General features: G+C 36.6%; 1 protein-coding gene across 14 annotated transcripts in view; it reads left to right on the top strand.

Annotated features, from left to right (window-relative positions):
- The window catches only part of ERC2 (ELKS/RAB6-interacting/CAST family member 2), a 431,010-nt gene that overhangs the window by 228,593 nt on the left and 185,174 nt on the right, over window positions 1-17,243 (top strand). For all 14 annotated transcript variants that reach the window (XM_039558888.1, XM_039558887.1, XM_039558889.1 and 11 more), the window contains one exon: window positions 307-467. In XM_039558888.1, coding sequence (XP_039414822.1) covers window positions 307-467 — 161 coding nt within the window. The remainder of the gene's footprint in view (window positions 1-306; window positions 468-17,243) is intronic.

Genomic DNA, 17,243 nt, shown 5'->3' with positions numbered 1-17,243 from the left:
AGGAAATATTTATAAATTGTATATGTATGTGGCAGTGGCCCAGGTTAAATAGGTTCTTGGTGATCTGTGTTGGTTCTACTTTGTATAAATATTGTTTATTACTAATGGATTAATGGAAACTTTGAGGTGTTTTTTTGGTTTTGAAACACCACTGTTACTTTTTAATACTTGTTATGGTACAAGGAGATTTGAACAGCCATTTACAGAAAATCATTCCTTTAGTGGTTCTTTCCCCCCCTGTATTTATATGGATTTCATATTTTCTTGTTGTAAAGAATATGGAGTTTAAAATGTCCTCTCTCTTAGGTGGAAGAGCTGATGAATGCACTGGAAAAGACTAGACAAGAATTAGATTCCACCAAAGCCCGTCTTGCCTCGACACAGCAGTCTTTGGCTGAAAAAGAAGCACATCTGGCTAACCTGAGAATAGAGCGAAGGAAACAGCTTGAAGAAATTCTAGAAATGAAGTAAGTGCCTTGATTTCTCTAATTTCTAGGAAAAAAAAAATTAACCAAAAAGAAAAGAACTACTTTTGCCATAGGAGAAAGTTTTGGTGGGTTTTTTTCTGTGTTATTTTTTTATTTTTCTCTGCATATATTTAAGTCTGAATTTAAGGACTTCTAATAGTTTTCTGATACTTAAATTCCTTTAAAAGCATGGAAGTGCAAAATTCTTCATTTTAGATGTACTCAACGTTTTTTGAAAGTTCTTTTGTTGCATGCAAATAAAAATATCAGCACTAACTTCTATGAGAAACTGAGAATCTAAAGCCCCATCTCTCAATGGGAATGCAATGCTGGAATCTCTGCTAGCATCACATTCAAGGGAAGGGAACTTTCTATTGATGGTGCAAAGTTTATTGCTTTGAATTGGTTAAAAACACCCCCAAACTAACAAAAACCTATTTGCATACACTTTATCACTGTGTATATGTGTTCAGAATGAAAAAGGAAGGGAGAGATATAATTTAAATCTAGCTTCCTCCACACAAAGAAAAGCAAATATCTGTAATTATGGGGCATTAAAACTCTTGATATGATCTCTAAAATTGGCAAAAAGAGTGAACCTACTATGACTTGGCTAGGCTGGTAAAAGTGTAGTTAACATTTAACAAAGAAAATTCACAGTTGTAATTTTGAAACAGTTTTTTTGAGGGAGGAAGCCATGTATAACTTCAGATCAATTGTTACAGTTATCCTTGCATTGTAAAGGAATGGAAATAATCAGAAAAAATGGTTTTTGTAATGTTATTGTTAATAAGACAAAGTGGAAATGGAGTAATATACTTAGCATGCTTTTATAAAGGTTGTTTTGAAGAATGGCTGCCATGTAATGCAGGTGCAAAAATACTGTAATGGAAGCACAAATGTTTCTGGTGATATCTAAAGAATTTCTGGTTTTGACTTTAATGAGGTCTATTTACATACAGAAAAATGGAATCAGATACGAATTAGAATACTGTGTGACATTATATTCTATAATAGATACATTTAAAAAGTTTTTTTAAATTTTCTCTTATATGTACATATTAAATGTCCTATCATAACTCAGAAGCTCAGTGCCAGTCATCTATTTTCTGTGTAGTGCTTTGGTTTGTTTCCCCAAGTGCCTTTTTTTTGTCCTAATCATAAGATTTTTTTTTTTTTTTATCATAATTAACAATTGCTGAGCAACATAGTGGAAAAATCTTTAATTCTGTTAGTGTGACTTTTTAAATTAGGTACACAAAACCCTACAGAAAAATCTGGAAAGTGAGTTTGGCAAAAACTGGTGAAGTAGAACTTGTTTTGATAAAAGCTGATCTATTTTATGAATGAAGGGCTGGGTGGGTGGTATTAGTGATGAAAGACCCAGTAGCAAAGATCCTAGTTAGGAACAGTGTGGAATTTAAAATGAGATATAAACATTTAGAGTGTTTTTCAGTATAAATTTTAAAACTAAAATAATAAAATTAGCAACCTGGTCTAATGGAAGGTGTTCCTCCCGTGGCAGGGGTATGGGAAATAGCTGATCTTCAGGGTCCCTTCAAACCCAAGTCATTCTATGATTCTGTTAATAAACATATTTCAGAAATAATTCAGATATTTTGTTACAGTTGTGTAACTTTTGAAATTGCTCACTGAAATAAGCGAAGGACAAGCAAACTTTATAAAACTGCTGCATTATGACAAAATATACTCGATGTTGGGTTTTTTAAAATGAACAAGATATTCTCAAATCCAGGTTTTAGATGCTAGCTAGGAGCCAGACATCTGAAGACAGAATAATGATAATTCTGTGTTGTAGTAATATAATAAAAGACTGTCTTATCTCTGGCATTTTAAGATAGCTTATGAATTGGAAGCATTGACCATAATTTCTAGTTATCATTTTAAAAATTCGATATTGAGTGATTACAGTTTTTGGCTGCTAATTTCCAGCTAAATAGGCATGAAGTGTGTGTTTAAGAACCTTCATGATGATTTCCTATGCTTATATTATGTTCACGTTCCTACCATAACTCTGCATTCTGGGCCCATCTGGCTGTCATTGTCAAGATCCATCTTAATTTACTGGCCACAGTCAGTTATCAGTTTTAGATAACTTCTTCAATTGTCATTTCTTGTTCCCATATACATTCGGTAATTTATGGAGGTTTAGAGTAAAAATGGGTAACAGCTTAATCTTGTTCATATCTGGTTGGTCTTTTTCAACTGGAAACAAGATAAGTACCCATTAAATGAAAGGTAGTTTGATAAAATCAACTTATTCTTAACTTGATGCCAAAAAAATAAGGTTTATTTTAAAGAGTTTGAAAGTATAAGTTTGAAGAAGGAGTTGCATTTACATGTTACTTTCTGAATATGTGATTTTTTTTTTTTTTTTCAAAATGTCTATTAAAAATATTACTATATTAGTTCTGGAGGAAATATTTTTGTTATGGTCATATTATTTTAGCAGTGCACACATAACTCATACTGACATGAATGGAAGTTATGCATACATGTTAACAGTAAAATGCAGCATGTGTTCAAATCCATCATTTTGCCTAATTGTCTTGTTGCTTTGTGCTCTCTGAGCATAAAAAAAAAAATCATCAATGCACTTTTTATTTTTTAGTAAGTGATACTTTAAAAAAAATGTGTATTGCATAGTGTGACAAAAGCCATGTTAATGTTTTTTAAAAATGTATTTATCATCCACAGAAATATTTCAGTTGGCCTGAACTTCAAATTTGGTAGTTGGAAATATATCCTAAGACTACTTTTTCCAGACATTGTTTTCATTTTCTGAGAGTCCGCAAGTAGGAGCACAACCTCCTGAGAGCTTCACAAGGCTTGCCTAGAAAAGCTTATTCATTTTGTAACATGAAGAGCTTGAGGGTAGGAGAAGTTTCAGTGCTGTGATGTGGTGGAGGTTTGTCAGATGTTTCAGAAATGCCATATTTGTGGAGCATACTTCCATGACCACAATGCTTTCATACAGATCTCCTTTCCTATGTGGTGGTTCCTTCCAAAACTCATAAACCTGCTTGTAACAAAATTAGGTAGCTGTATGGATAGATAAATGAGTATTTATATAATACTAAAATTGCCTTATATATATATGGATGTGAAATAAATGCCTGCCCTCATAGAAAGTGGGTTTTACTCTATGGGACAGATCATCTTTTTAGAAATGGTCAAAATTATTTTCCCTTTGGAAGATATAAAGTTTGACCTGGAGAGCCAAAAGTCATAAAAGAGAGTCTAATGGCATGTGGGGGAAAAGATATAAAAATGATTGTCACTCTTTTTTTAAGTTCAAGTTTTAAATTGTATGTGTTTTATCTTCAACTGCAACCTCTAGAGTTAAAAAGAAAACACAAAACTCCGACACCCAAGCCGTCCCCATCCCCTCCACCCCACTTTGTTATCAAAATTTGGTGTTTTCTTGGTTGAAAATATTGAAGTTAACTTTCTGTGATATTTATTCCATTTATTGTTTAAATACAAGGTTAAAAAATATTTCATTGTGGTTTTGCATTAATTTGATGATCTTTCAGTGAGTTAGTTACATGTGACAAACACTGCACTTAGTGAGTGACCATGTGATTAATCCCCCCAAAGACTGTACTTCATATTTTGACCTGAAGATCTGACAAGTCTTAATTTTTGAGATTCATTTGTTAATTACTGAGTGTTTCCTCTGTTAACTCAGCACGCTCAGTGCTCTGAAGCTTTCAGAGTATCCTGAATGATATTCTTGCCAAGTTTGAAAGGCAGTTTCCTTGCCTTTAATAGAGTTCATGGCATCACCTGTGGGTATTGCTAAATCAGTTTTGTTGGAAGTGAGTTTGCCCTGAAATTCACTACAAATTTCCAGAAGAAAATATATTTTCCCTTATGTGGAATAAATCAGATGATTAGTAATGAAGCATTAAAGATCTCCTAATAAAAACCCAGCTACTAGTCATTTTATTCAGTAACAAAAATAGAACACTGCTGTGCTGTCCAAAAAATATATTTTAAATTAGATTTTGCAGTAAATTTTCTTACAGTGACAGGATAAAATTAAACATCCCTTCCTTTGTTTAAGTATGGTTGCAATTTTTTCAGTGAAAATAATAAATTGAATATTGCTTATCTCTGTTTTTCAGTAGGTTTATTCATTTAACAGCACCTGTGTATAGTCAGGGATGAAATATTTGTGGGAAGAAGGGGATGAAACGTTTTTCCCACCAAGAATTCAATCCCAGCAGCTACCACTCTGTGCAGAAGTGCTGAACACACAGTGCCCTTTGCCTGCTGGGGCAGTGGTTCAGCTGCTGCACCCGACAAGGAGAGGGCGTTTGGATTTGCCACTAGATGCCAGCCGTGGGTGCAAGACCATGGTCTGGAGCTGCTTGGTTCAACAAACTGAGTATGAGCAGCTCCACGGGGTGAGGAGGAAGCTTGTCCTGTAGGGAGGAGAATGTGCCTTGTCCTCTTACCTGTCGCCTGGTCTGGCTGGTGCCCTCCTGCCTTGTAGAGCAAGAGCTTCAGGCATGGAAAAGCATACAGATAGCTTCAAGTGGACTTTTCAGGATATTGCAGGGATGAAGAGGGTCTTTGAATGGATTCTGGAAGTCAGGGGTCACAGCCTAAGGGGCAGACTGTGTAAAATGTAAATCTGAAGAGTGAGAATTTGTATGGAAGTCAAAATGCTTTATGAAGCAAGTACCAGTGGCAGAAGTATAAGAAAGTTTACCATTCATCTGCTTTTCTGCAGACATCCTCCTTTTTTCCATCTATAAATTTTACTGGAGTAGAAGTTGGGGATTTCACATCTTTGTAGCAGCTCAGCAGGAGTTGCAGTTCTGACAAGGGCTGTTGGATGTCCAGCGAATCCATCTAGACTTTTTTGTCCAGCACCTGGACAAATCAGCTCATGTCTCTGCCTTACATTCTCCTATTACTATTTCCATCCATCACCATCTGAAACTGACACCTGGGGAGGGAACTCAACATGTTTGCCTTTATTTATGTCCCAATTGCTCCACCCTAAGAAGTTCTGACACCCACAGGATAGTGGTTTCTTCCTCGTTGCTGTGGGTACAGCAGTGGTGAAAAGTGCTTCTGAAATCTCTGTGAGTAGTAAATCCAGTGCATCTGGAATGTTTCAGGGTAATTATGTATGCAATTCACCTGCTCAGGGCAAGCACAGGCTAGAGGCATGGCACTCATTGACAGGAGAATCCCCGATGAAATTGCAGGGACCTACTTGCATGTAGTCACGAAGTTAATTTCCTTTTGTTGGGCTCTTCTATACAGCACGAAGGATGAGGAAAGCAATATAGCAAGGTAGGAGAAACTGGCAAGGTGATTTAAGGTTAGAACTACTCTTTGAAATGCATGGAACTCGCTCCTTAAAAGCACTTAAAAGGATGGTTTCCCTGCAGACCTGCCTGCTTTCTGTGGTACAGCCAGACAGAGCTTTCTCCTGCACCCATCATTTCCAAAGGAAAGCAGGAAGGGAGATAATCAGCTCTCTTGCCTATGCTGGAACCTGAAGTGTTTCACTAAAAGGTGTGGGCAAAGCTGCTTGGTTTATGCTCCTTTTTAATGTTAGTATATTCTAAAACCAGCCAGCCCCTACCTTGGGAATAGTTCTAGCCTAAATGAGCAGTAGTGGACCCGTGACACTAAAGGAGTCTCTTTGTAGTTTAAGCAAACACGCCAGAGTCAGATTTCTTATATTATTAATAAAGTATTATTTTGAAAGAAGGATAATTTAATTTTTTTTTCTACTTTTCCAGCTGTAGTACAGCCTATATTTGGAGAAAGATATCTATGATAATTTCTCTGACATGAATTCTTTAACATGTCTTTACTCAATGGGTTAGATAACAGAGCAGCGTATAAAGCTGTGAAGAGAAAAATAATTTTCAGAAAGTAGTTTACTATTTTTTTATAATTTTATCAGAAAGATTATTTTGACTTGTTTCAGCTGTGGTAACTATAAACATGTTCAGATAGCAAGTTGCTTGTCTCAAAAATTGTACCAATTCAAATACAGAACACTAGACTGTTTTTGAGTAACCTGTGGATTGCTTCAATTTAATTGTAGGATTCATGCTGAGAGTGTAGAGAGTCATATCCCAAGTTAAATACAAACAAAACAGCAGGATGTTGATACAACTGTGACTTCCATAGGAAGTAGTTAGAATGGTAATGTGGTCTCCTAACTTGGGTGAAAAGTCTCTTGTGACTGTTTTTGCCCCACAGACCTGTAACACAGCATGCCTTGACTAACATTTTTGACACCAACTTGCAAACACCATAAAGATTAGAGAAGGCCAAATGAAGGCTTTGTTCTCTGGAACAGAAGCTTTCTTGACTAAAATGAAAAGATGTTTTTCTTTTGTAAACAACGAAGGGGCACTAAGCAATAAAATGTTTCTCTCTGTGAGAATAGAATGAGTGAGCTGTTTACTTGTTGAAGTGCTTCTCTTAAAGACACATGAGTGTCACCAAGTTCTTACTTGCGAGTACTTCCTCCTATGTTCAGACTAAAGGATAGTATACTTCGATTTTATTCTATAAGATTCATAATTAAAGTTCCATCAGCATGGGAAGCAAATTTCTTCATTTTGTTCTTGTTAAGTCATAATTTACTTTCAAAATAGGTCACCTGCTATTGAAGGTTAGTAAGATCAGTTTAGGATTTCTCCAGACTGTGATATGAGAGGCTGTCTTTTGCTTACTTGTACATTAATATCCAAGTAAAGGAAGTTGGATCCTCTCTCATTGTTTCTTGTCCCCTTTAGACAGCGGGAGAGGGCAGTAGCAACCTTTTCAAAGTGTTTCCCTCCCAGGGAGACAATGTCTTCCTCTCTGGTATGGAAAGGTAGCAGTGCTTGTGTCACAGAGGCAAAACAGAAGGAGTTCAAACATATTCCACACAATGCATACTATAGTTATAATAATTAGGCGTACTTTTCTGAGCTAGAAAATGAGTCTGGCTTGTTTTCTTCATTTCATAAGGATTTTGCATCTAGTTGTACAAGTGATGTTTCAGGTTCCTTTGATCCACGTGATTTGAGGCACCTGCCAGGCAGAAGGAGAATTTGGTGGTCATTCCCACTCTGCATTCTAGGAGCGCACTTTGCTTTCCAGTTTTGTTGCCACTGTTCTTTACCCATTCTGGTACCATGCCTCAATAGAAAAATAACATTCAGTGCTCCAGCAAACATTTTATGTTGGAAATTCTACAATACTTTTCAGGGGTTTAGTGCTTTCCCCAGGACCTGAATGGTAGAGAGATCAAGGGGATCCTGCAGCTGCTTTATGAGGGAGAGACTTAAAAGACTTCTGGCTCTGGGGAGGGTAAGGCAGGGGGAGGATATGTTTGAAGTTCGAAGAATCAGAAAGGAAGGCATAAACTCAGTGTAGAGCTGTTGTTTGCCAGATCTCCCAGCATGAGGAGTATCAGACACTTGCTGAAGTTAATCAGTGATCGATTAGAAGGGGAGAAGTGCTGCTTTGTGGAGTGGTTGGTTGGTGGCCTTCAGGAACTTGCTTCCACAGAGACATCAGCTGATTCAAGGAGGGGTTAGACAAATTCATAGACAGGAGCTGGCTCTTTATGGACTTTTTATACTCCTTGGCTGTTGTTCTTGACCTGTGCTCCTAAAATTTATTTTCTCTCTGCAATATCAGCCCTTTCCTCCCACATTGCTCAATTTCACTGAAACACATAGTGATGATTTCTAATCCCTTTTTATTTTTTTTAAAGAACCAGTTATATTAAGTCTACTAATACAATATAGAAAAACCAGTGGCTGCACTTTGAATGGCTTTTTGTGTCTTCTGTTGCTCTATAGTGTATAAGTGGATTTACAAGATGATGTAAGTGACAAAATGATTGGTTTAAAGTGCAGGTTATAAGTGAGATATGACAGTTACATGACATTCTCTAGTGATTGAACCACTTAGAAGCCAGGCAGGATTAAGTGTTTCAGGTTTACAGGTGTTTCAAACTGCTTGAAGGATGTGGAGATGCAGAGTATTCTAGTCTTTTGTAATGTGAATGAAAATTTGAAGAAACAACTGCAGTTGAAAATCATTACTTTTGCTTCTCCCGTTATTTCCTTTTTCTGTTTAAATCAATCTCTTTAAATTAAAACGCTTTTCTGTTTTTTAAGTTTATAAGTATGTTAGGGGTTAGAATTTTCTAAGGAAGCTTGTTATTTTTATCTGACCTTAGATTACTGAGCAGTTTAGCAATCTTAACTTCTAGATAAAGAAGCAAAAGTGAATATGCTATCTACTAAGTGAATATGCTATCTATTAAGCACTTTTTGTCTGGTTTCTATTGCACAACTTCTTTATTTGCAATGTTAGAAAATATAGGGAATAAAAGCATTTTATGGACAGAACAATACTATAGGAAAAGATTGTACTCTGCAATTAGTGATCTTGACAAAGCTATATATATACTTTGTTTTAAACCTACCTTAAAAATGCTTTTCTTACGTAAAAAATTAATGATGGTAAAAATTATTAAATAGGATGGCATTTATTTTGAAGTTCAGCCAGCATGGGAATGTAGAGGCCTCCACCTCTGATAATACACTCAAAAGAGGGAATGGCTCAAAAGCCAGAAAGGAAGGAGTAGGAGGCTGAAAGTAAGAAAAAAGAAAGAAAAAGTTAGCCTTCTGTTTCATGGATTTTTTTTAAAGCTGACTGAATTACACCCTTGTCTGCTGAAACCCTCTTAGTGTAATTCCCATTGGCCTCCGTGACACCTAGGGCAGCACTGATCAACTGCAGGCTCCCATATTCCTAACCTCGGCCAACTCAATATGATTCTAGCAGATGTTTCTGCATATTAAACCTCAAAACATGATGGGTCAGGGTTTTGGGGTTTTTTTTACATACTTGAGACCCAGGCCATGCAATTCAATGATAGGAATTATGAGCTGAAGGTCTCCCCAGTGGGATAATGCTAAACTTAATGTAAATTCAGACCTTTGAAGATGGAAAACCAAAGAGATTTTAAAGGTTTGGATAATTTACACTAAACTGGTGGATTGTTCTTTAATATTGCATAAAGATACGAAATATAAAATGTGCTTAGAAATGCATGTTTTCTGTTAGAAGGAAAAGGTCTTATAAAGTCAGGAGAGAACAGAGTCAGAAGCAATCAAACAGAAACAGTTTTCTTAGCAGCAGAAGGAAAAGGTTTGATTAGGTTTGAAGGCTTTCTCTGCCTTCCCATTACTCCTTAGGTGATGTGAAGTAAATCCACTGCTACCTTCTTCCTTCTTCCTTCCCATGCCCCCAGCAAAGCAAGTACTTCTCTCTGTGCTGTGGAAAAACACATCTAAATTCCTATTCTTTAGTTCCCTCCAGTTGTGTTCTCTCAGGTGATAAGGTGCAAGGTGTGCTTGAAGTTTTGCGCTCTGTTGTCCAAGAGATGATTCTCTAATGTGCCTTCTCTTGTGCTTTGTAAGGTGTGAGCTCGCAGGGCCATAAGTACCATTTACTCTTTTATTTAACTTACATAGTGACACCTGTAAAAATTTATCCTCCTAGAGGGCTGTACCTTTATCTTGAAAGGAGTCAAAAAGTTTGTCTTTTGGAGAAGGAGACGCACTTGTGGTTGGTGGTGTTTGTGCCCTCCCACTGAACTGTGGGTAGATTACTGATTGCGACCGTGACAAGGCTGATCCATCCCCTTTATTAATACAGTGCCAGCTATAATGGGCTCCCATCCATTAATAATAAACAAGATAACAATAAAAACATGCATGATGTAATCACTGTCAGAGCTAGCTAAACTGTGCGAATGTGGAAACATTTCAGCAAAAGCAGAATTCTTCAAATACAGTTGGCAAAATACGGCATAGCACACAAAAATGTGCTAAAGCACTACCTTCTTAAGGAACAACACCTCTCCTTTCAATGCCCTGTTGGTGTTTAGGAGAGACTAACAGATCATGAATTATGTGATGACAGTGGAAATCAGGATGAGCTCATCTCAGTTTTCTCTGATTGTGAACAAAGCTGGCTAAATCCACACTGCTGTGCAGTATACCAGGGTATCTTAGCAAAGAAAGCCCCTATTTAAGAAGGTACATTATATAAGTCTGTGCCAAATCCTATAGTCAAGCTGATTTGTTCAGCATAAACATCACCTTAAAAGGGCGCCTTGGCTTGCTTCCGTAGGGTGAAGTGGCTTCAACTGAATAGATAAACTTTTCAAGGTGAAACAAAAGCTGGGTGACAGTACAAATTTATGCAGAATATCTGTAGTGAAAGACTTTTTAGTTGTTGGCAAATAGAAATGTTACTTTTTTAGCGGAGCTTGCATAATTTTAGTAGGAGTACTATGCTTATTGTGTTACATTTTAGTATTAAATGTTTATTGGGAGTTGCAAGTGAAAGGTTTGATATATTTTTTCTTTCATTTTTAATAATGATTTTCTCAAAACCCATCCAGTTTCAGTTTTGTAAATGTGTAGATACTAAGGGGGAAACTGTGATTTATTGGCTTAGATTAGAAATGTAAAATACTTTTTTGTGGTTAAACTCTTCCCAGTTTCTAACCACTCCTACCTCAAACATGTAGTTTATCATTGTTGCATTCAGCTCTGACCAAAATTAGGCCACACAGGACTCTGATGATCACCATATTGCTAAAATCATTCTAGTTATGATGGATTGTTCTTCTCTACTTCCCAAAAAACTTGCATAGTTTGCAAACCAGCTTCCATGATTCTCATCTTCTAGGTGGGAGGGGGAAATGTAGATTGATCTGACAGAGACTGTCATTAAATGTGCTACTTTGTTCATTTGGCTTCCAACCTCCTTGCCTTTATTATGGTTGGGGAACAGAGATAGTGAGTAGAAAATGTCAAAGAAAGGGTTTATTGTGTGAGGGGACTTTGTGGTAGTTATGTTCACCTGTCTGCATGTTATGGCAAACTGTGTCCCAGAGGCTGGTTAGGTGCAGCTGATAGGGAGAACTTTTAAAATAAAAGGAATTTTTACTCTGACTCTAAAAGCTCCAAAATACAGAATTCTCTCATCCTGTTAATTTGTGAATATTTTTTATGAGCTGGACAACTTCATCCAGCTCTTGCAGGACTGCTTTGAGAAGTTTTCTGTGTGGTCAGTAAACAAAAGTTAAACAGTTGATGTCTGTGAGGTCTAGAGCAGGAGCTGGTGTTGGGATTAGTGTGAAATTCAGTAGCAAAAAGCAGAGATTATTATGTAACACCTAAAGAGTAGAAGCCCAAGAAGCAGGGTAGATCATCATCTAACATCCAGCAACCTGATACCCTCTTGGCAGGGTGGAAAATGCTCTGACAATCATAAGCTTAAAGAAAAGACTTTTCACCTAATGAAAAATGTTTAAACTTGAAGCAGGCATGAAATGACTTGACTGCTTTCCAGTTTTGTTTTGGGTGCCCATTACCCTCTGCACCCACCTGGATTATTTTGTCAACAACTGAAAGGAAACTGCTGAAATGAAACCAGAATATTTTCTGGTTCTTGGCTATGCATCCCACCCAGGTACCCACTGCTCTCACAAAAGTACTACAAAGATCCAATCAGGAGGGAAATTTACCTACAGGATTTTCACAATTATATTGAGAGAATTTATAATTTTTTCTCTCAGAATAATTTCCCTTCAACACTTCAATACGGTGATGTTTTGTTTAGTCTAATGTAGGTTTTTTGGTAGTATCTAGTCTAAAAATGAATCTAATTAACAGATGAGTTTAGGAAATCCCTCCTGTAATTTGGCAACTAAATGAATAGGGGATATCAGTATCTGACAAGCAAGTTCCACTTAAGGCTAATGTAACTATTACCTCATTAGTACAACTTTCCATTCTTCAAATAAAACCTTTATTGAATTTAAAATATGTATTTGACGAAGGACTAGCTGAACTTATGTGAAATTGGCTTTGTGAAATTATACTGCCTTTATTGATACAGACTAGCTTTATAAATGTTTATCTTAATTATGTTTTATTGTGATTAAAAAAGATTGCAGATACTCTGCCATTTTTGTAAAGTGAGCTGTTGGAGCTTTTTTGTTCAAGATGGGGGTAGGGTATGGAGAATAGTCCAGCTCCAGAGAGGAGGCCCCTCTCAGGCCATATGAATCCACTTACATGTAAATTGCTTGTCTATATGAATTAAGGTGAAGGTTATGAAAGAACTGCATTTCTGTGTTTATTGTAGGATTTTTGACAGTCTCTTTCCTCTTTCAAGTAAATTTGGCTTAAGTCCACAGTCAGTACAGTTTTAAGTAAACTCCTCTTTTGTTACATTAACAAGGTTATAACATCACTGAGGCAGATTTCCAGCTGCATGAATTGAGGCCTGAGCATGCAGACTGAGGGGATAATTAAAACCTTAGGGTGAGTGAGTTAAACTACCAACTAAAATTGGATAAAAGGCTAATTGTCCATAGCAACACAGTGCATGTTTCTAAATATCTGTGAAATAAAGATAAATATTCGTGGTCTTTTAATTCCTTTTAAATGCTCAGATTCAGATTATATTTTAGGGCATAACAAAAATCTAGAGAAAGTAAATAGAAGGCCAAAGAATTATTTCCCAGATACTGTTTTATTTGAGTTATTAATTGAAAAACAGAATCCTTTTGAAGACTTCAGTTATTTTCTGACTTTCTTTAAAATTCAGGAAGCATTTTTGTGTAGGAAGTATGAGCTTCACTGTGTGATACAGTATATCAGAATGGACTGGTCGGTGCTTTGTCAAAATTTGTCATGTCTCTTTTTCCTTCCTCCTTTTTTTCATTATTGAGAGTGGAGTTACATACCTTTGGTGACCTTCAAGAAGATGACATAGAGTCAGGCAAGATGATACATTACCACAAAGTTAAAAAAACAAAATGGGTTGTAATGGCAGCTTGTACTGAACTAAATGAATTGTGAAGGCCCATTTGTTATTCATTAGGAGAAGCAGAGCAGATACTGTTCTGCCTTCATAGGGAGCCTTTAAACTTAAGGTCATTTTACACTAGTACCCTTGTGGCATGGACAGCATTTAATACATTTTTAACAGCTTTTACATTTCCATGGTTTGCAGCAGTGCTTGTTGAATCATTTCTCTAATGAAGGTGTTTTAAAGTAGTTTAGAGTTACTTTGGGGGAAAAAAACAGGAAAAAAAAGAAATGATTGGGTTGATGAAGTGACTTTATATACTAAAGAGCTAAGCAGGCAGAACACATTGCTGTAGAGTAATGCATGCTGATTCCCCTGCTGCAGAAGTACATCCCTGGGGAACTGTGCTTTTTTGTTGTTGTTGATTTTGTGTGGGGAGGCCTGTTTTTTAACATGTAAGTAGAATTAAAGTAGTTTTTTTTCAGAGTGGTCATTCCTTTGGGGAAGGAAGGTCTGAAGATAGAAATTTAGGCATATTTTTGAGCTGTTTCTGAGTTGCTCAGGAGTCTGATGGAGAACATTCAACATTTTAGCATTTTTTTGGGAAAGTGTGCATAATGTCTATCATAACCATTGATGTGGGCATCTGAGGAACCGATCATAAAATGAACATGGAGTGGAGGGTAGAATTTTACTGATCAAAATAAATGTTGATTATTTCATTGCCCCTCAAATGGTTCAGTGGTGCTGTGGAAAGTCAAAGCAGAAAGGTAGGTACTAATATGAAACACTCTGAGAATAATTTTTTCGAAAGTGCTGAACAATTCTAAAATTTTATTGACTTAAAGAATGATTTGTAACTCTAAAGAAAGGTTTAATAACCCCAGCTAAAGAAAGTAATCATTTCACAAGCTCATGTTTTATTTTAGGTGATAGCCTTTCATATTTACTCCTTCAAATTATGTTGTGGATTTAGCTGTCAAAAGCCAAATTACAGTGACCTTATATTTGCTCAAAATATTAGAACACAAATGATGTACTGAATTTCAAGAAATGTTTACAAATAAACTTAATTAAGACAATGCTAATTTAAATGTATGATGGTATTCCTTCCTGCAGCCAGTCCATCCTTTATTTTCTTGTTTAGCAGATTAGCAGCATTCATTCTTTGCTTCATTGCACGTGCCTTTCACTGCAGTTTTTTTATTGATTTTATTGTTTCGTGAGGCTAGATTCTGACAAAGTGCATGTGGATCCCAGTCAGCATTTGAGGAAGAAAAATTACTTATTCTTTGAAGAGCAGAACTGGTTTTTTTCTGAGATTTTGAACAATACATATTTTAACATTGAAAGGCTATCCATCTTTAGAAAATGGCAAGCTCTAAATAACACTATAAATGCAACGATGATTGCTTTTAGTTGAGGAAAGAGAGAGTAGAATGTAAGAGGCTGTGAACTCTACAAATCTTGTTGTTTGAATTATATATGTTTTCAATAAAATTAGATTCCATTAATGTAAGTTTAATGTTCAGTTGCAGCAGTATTACTGACTTTCCCTCTAAGAGAAATATTTGTCTTCTTTTACCTTTTCACTCGCTCCATGCAGTCATTGGTGGCTTGTGAATTAAAGATGTTTTAATGAAAACTGCTTTAATCTATCTAAGGTTTTAAAAGTTCATCACACATTTGAAAATACAGACTGGCAATATATGTGCATTAAACATGTCAAGAGTAGTTTTGTTTGGTCAGAAAATGAACCCCGTTACTTTTGTCATTCTAGATTTCTGAATGTGCAGTGGAGGGGCTGTTATCATCCTGTGTCCAAGTGATTACCTAAGAAAGGCACAGTGCCACTGCTTTCATTTGTAAAAGTATATAAAGAGAATAGAAAGAATTCTGTGAAGGCCAGGCATACTTACCATAGGAATTCTAAACTGGGCTATGGTATGAATTTTAATTTTTCTTTTCAAGCAAATACATGTAATTAATGGTAGTCATACTGCATTGCCTGAAACAGTTTACTTTTGATTTATTGTACCTTACAACTTTAATTTTGTGGTTTTATCTTATTTTTCAGAAATGTAAAATGAAGAACATCCATGTAAAAGGGGAGTTCCAATATTAACTACCTAAGACACTTTGATGTTGTCCCTTTAGCACAGAGCTGTCTCCCGAGTTTAGGATTGTACTCCCCCCAGTTCTGAAGCTGCTTCTGGTCCAGTCCTGACTCAACCACCTCTTGGTTGCCATTGCTTGGGCATCTCATTAACATCTTCAGATGGATTTTGTAGCAGCTGTGGTCAATAAAACACGAGGCAGCCAAAACAATTCCCATGTGCCTCCAGAATGTTCTCTGCATTGTGTGTCACTAGGATGGCCCCTGTGACAGTACTGTGCCAATTGGGGCATTCCTACAGCAATTCCAGATGTTTATTCTGCCCCTGGAAAGCAATACATTTAGTCACATGTTTTGATTCAGGCAAAAGTTCCAGAGTTTGAACAGGTTAAAAAACCACAACAAACCAAAGCAAATGAAACAAAAATAATCTCTTCAACACTGGCACACATCACACAGTTCGCAGTAATGACTTTTGAGTAGGGACACTGGGAGGAGAAAAATCTTTTCTAGAAGGGATGTTCATATTAACATCCTGTTACAATGAGTCTGTTGAGACCTCCAAAATTAAATTAATATTCACTAAAATAAGACATTAAATTTGTGTCAGCTGATCTGCAGTTATCTTTGAGTTTGCCTTCTATAAGCACTGTAAGGAGAGTTTGCTTGTAGAAGTCTTCACAAACCCACTAAATCTTTAGCTTGTTTTAAATAATGGTGGCTGTGTGCATCCCTGAGTGAAATTTGATTATAAAAGTTGTCTACCCCAGTCTCTGGAAAGGCATGTAAAAACCCCAGACACAGGTGATAGGCAGGCCAACTTTTATAAGAAACAGCTTTTTTCCTACCCTGCATTTTTTAAAAGTAGCTAGGTTTTGTGATAGTAGAAGCGTACCTGTGGTGGCTTACTTTCTTTGATCCTGTGCAAGTCAGCCCTGTGAGTGATGTCATGCATCCGGGCAGACTGACAGTTTTACCTCTCGTTCAGAATAAAGTGGCTCCTTTTGCTGTGGCACAGAAGAGACGTGGTGTGGTAGGATTTGTGGGAATCTGCTAATGGTTAGAGCTTTGCAGTGTGCCTGCTTCCATCTAGGATAGCTGAATCTATGTCTGTGCAAATGATCAAGTTTGACTGAACTGTTATTAGGTATTATAAAAATAAATTGAAACACATATTGAAAGGCTAGATACATGGTAATCCACAGGCAAAGTCTAGCAGTGGTTGTGGTTTTTTCTGTGTTATTCTGTTATCATAAAGCAAGCAAGGAGTTGCTTTAAAGAGAGTGTAAGGAAAATAGCCTGACTTGGAAAACTCAGTATTGTGGTAAATCTGGCAAGACTATGAGAGGAAGAAAATCTTCTTCACTTATATTCCTTCAGGTGACTAAAACTCAGACTGATAAGAACAGTGGCAGGTTAATTGACCGCCAGGTAAAAGATTCATGTTGAGAGCTGATATCCTGCCTCATGAAGCAATGAACTGATTTCTATACCAAGTGATTCCTTGGACACTGACCACTGTGGTTGGAGCATGTTTTCTAGATGAGAAAGACCATAAATTCTTCTTTGTAGAATGTACATGAAAACAATGTAAATGCATACAGAGAATATTTGATGTGTTCTAATCCCAGTGCTGCTACACCACTTGTTTCTAAATCAGTTGAACCACAAAGCAATCAGGTGGGGATCTCCAAAAAAAAAGCAGGCATGGATAATACAGAGTGTAATATCAGTCCTGTGTTTGTATAGGTGAGTGTTTA

This window comes from Corvus cornix, chromosome 12, assembly GCF_000738735.6.
Source record: "Corvus cornix cornix isolate S_Up_H32 chromosome 12, ASM73873v5, whole genome shotgun sequence".
Lineage (NCBI taxonomy): Eukaryota > Metazoa > Chordata > Aves > Passeriformes > Corvidae > Corvus > Corvus cornix.
Note: the sequence above shows the minus strand (reverse complement) of the source record. Positions and strands in the feature narration are given on the sequence as shown.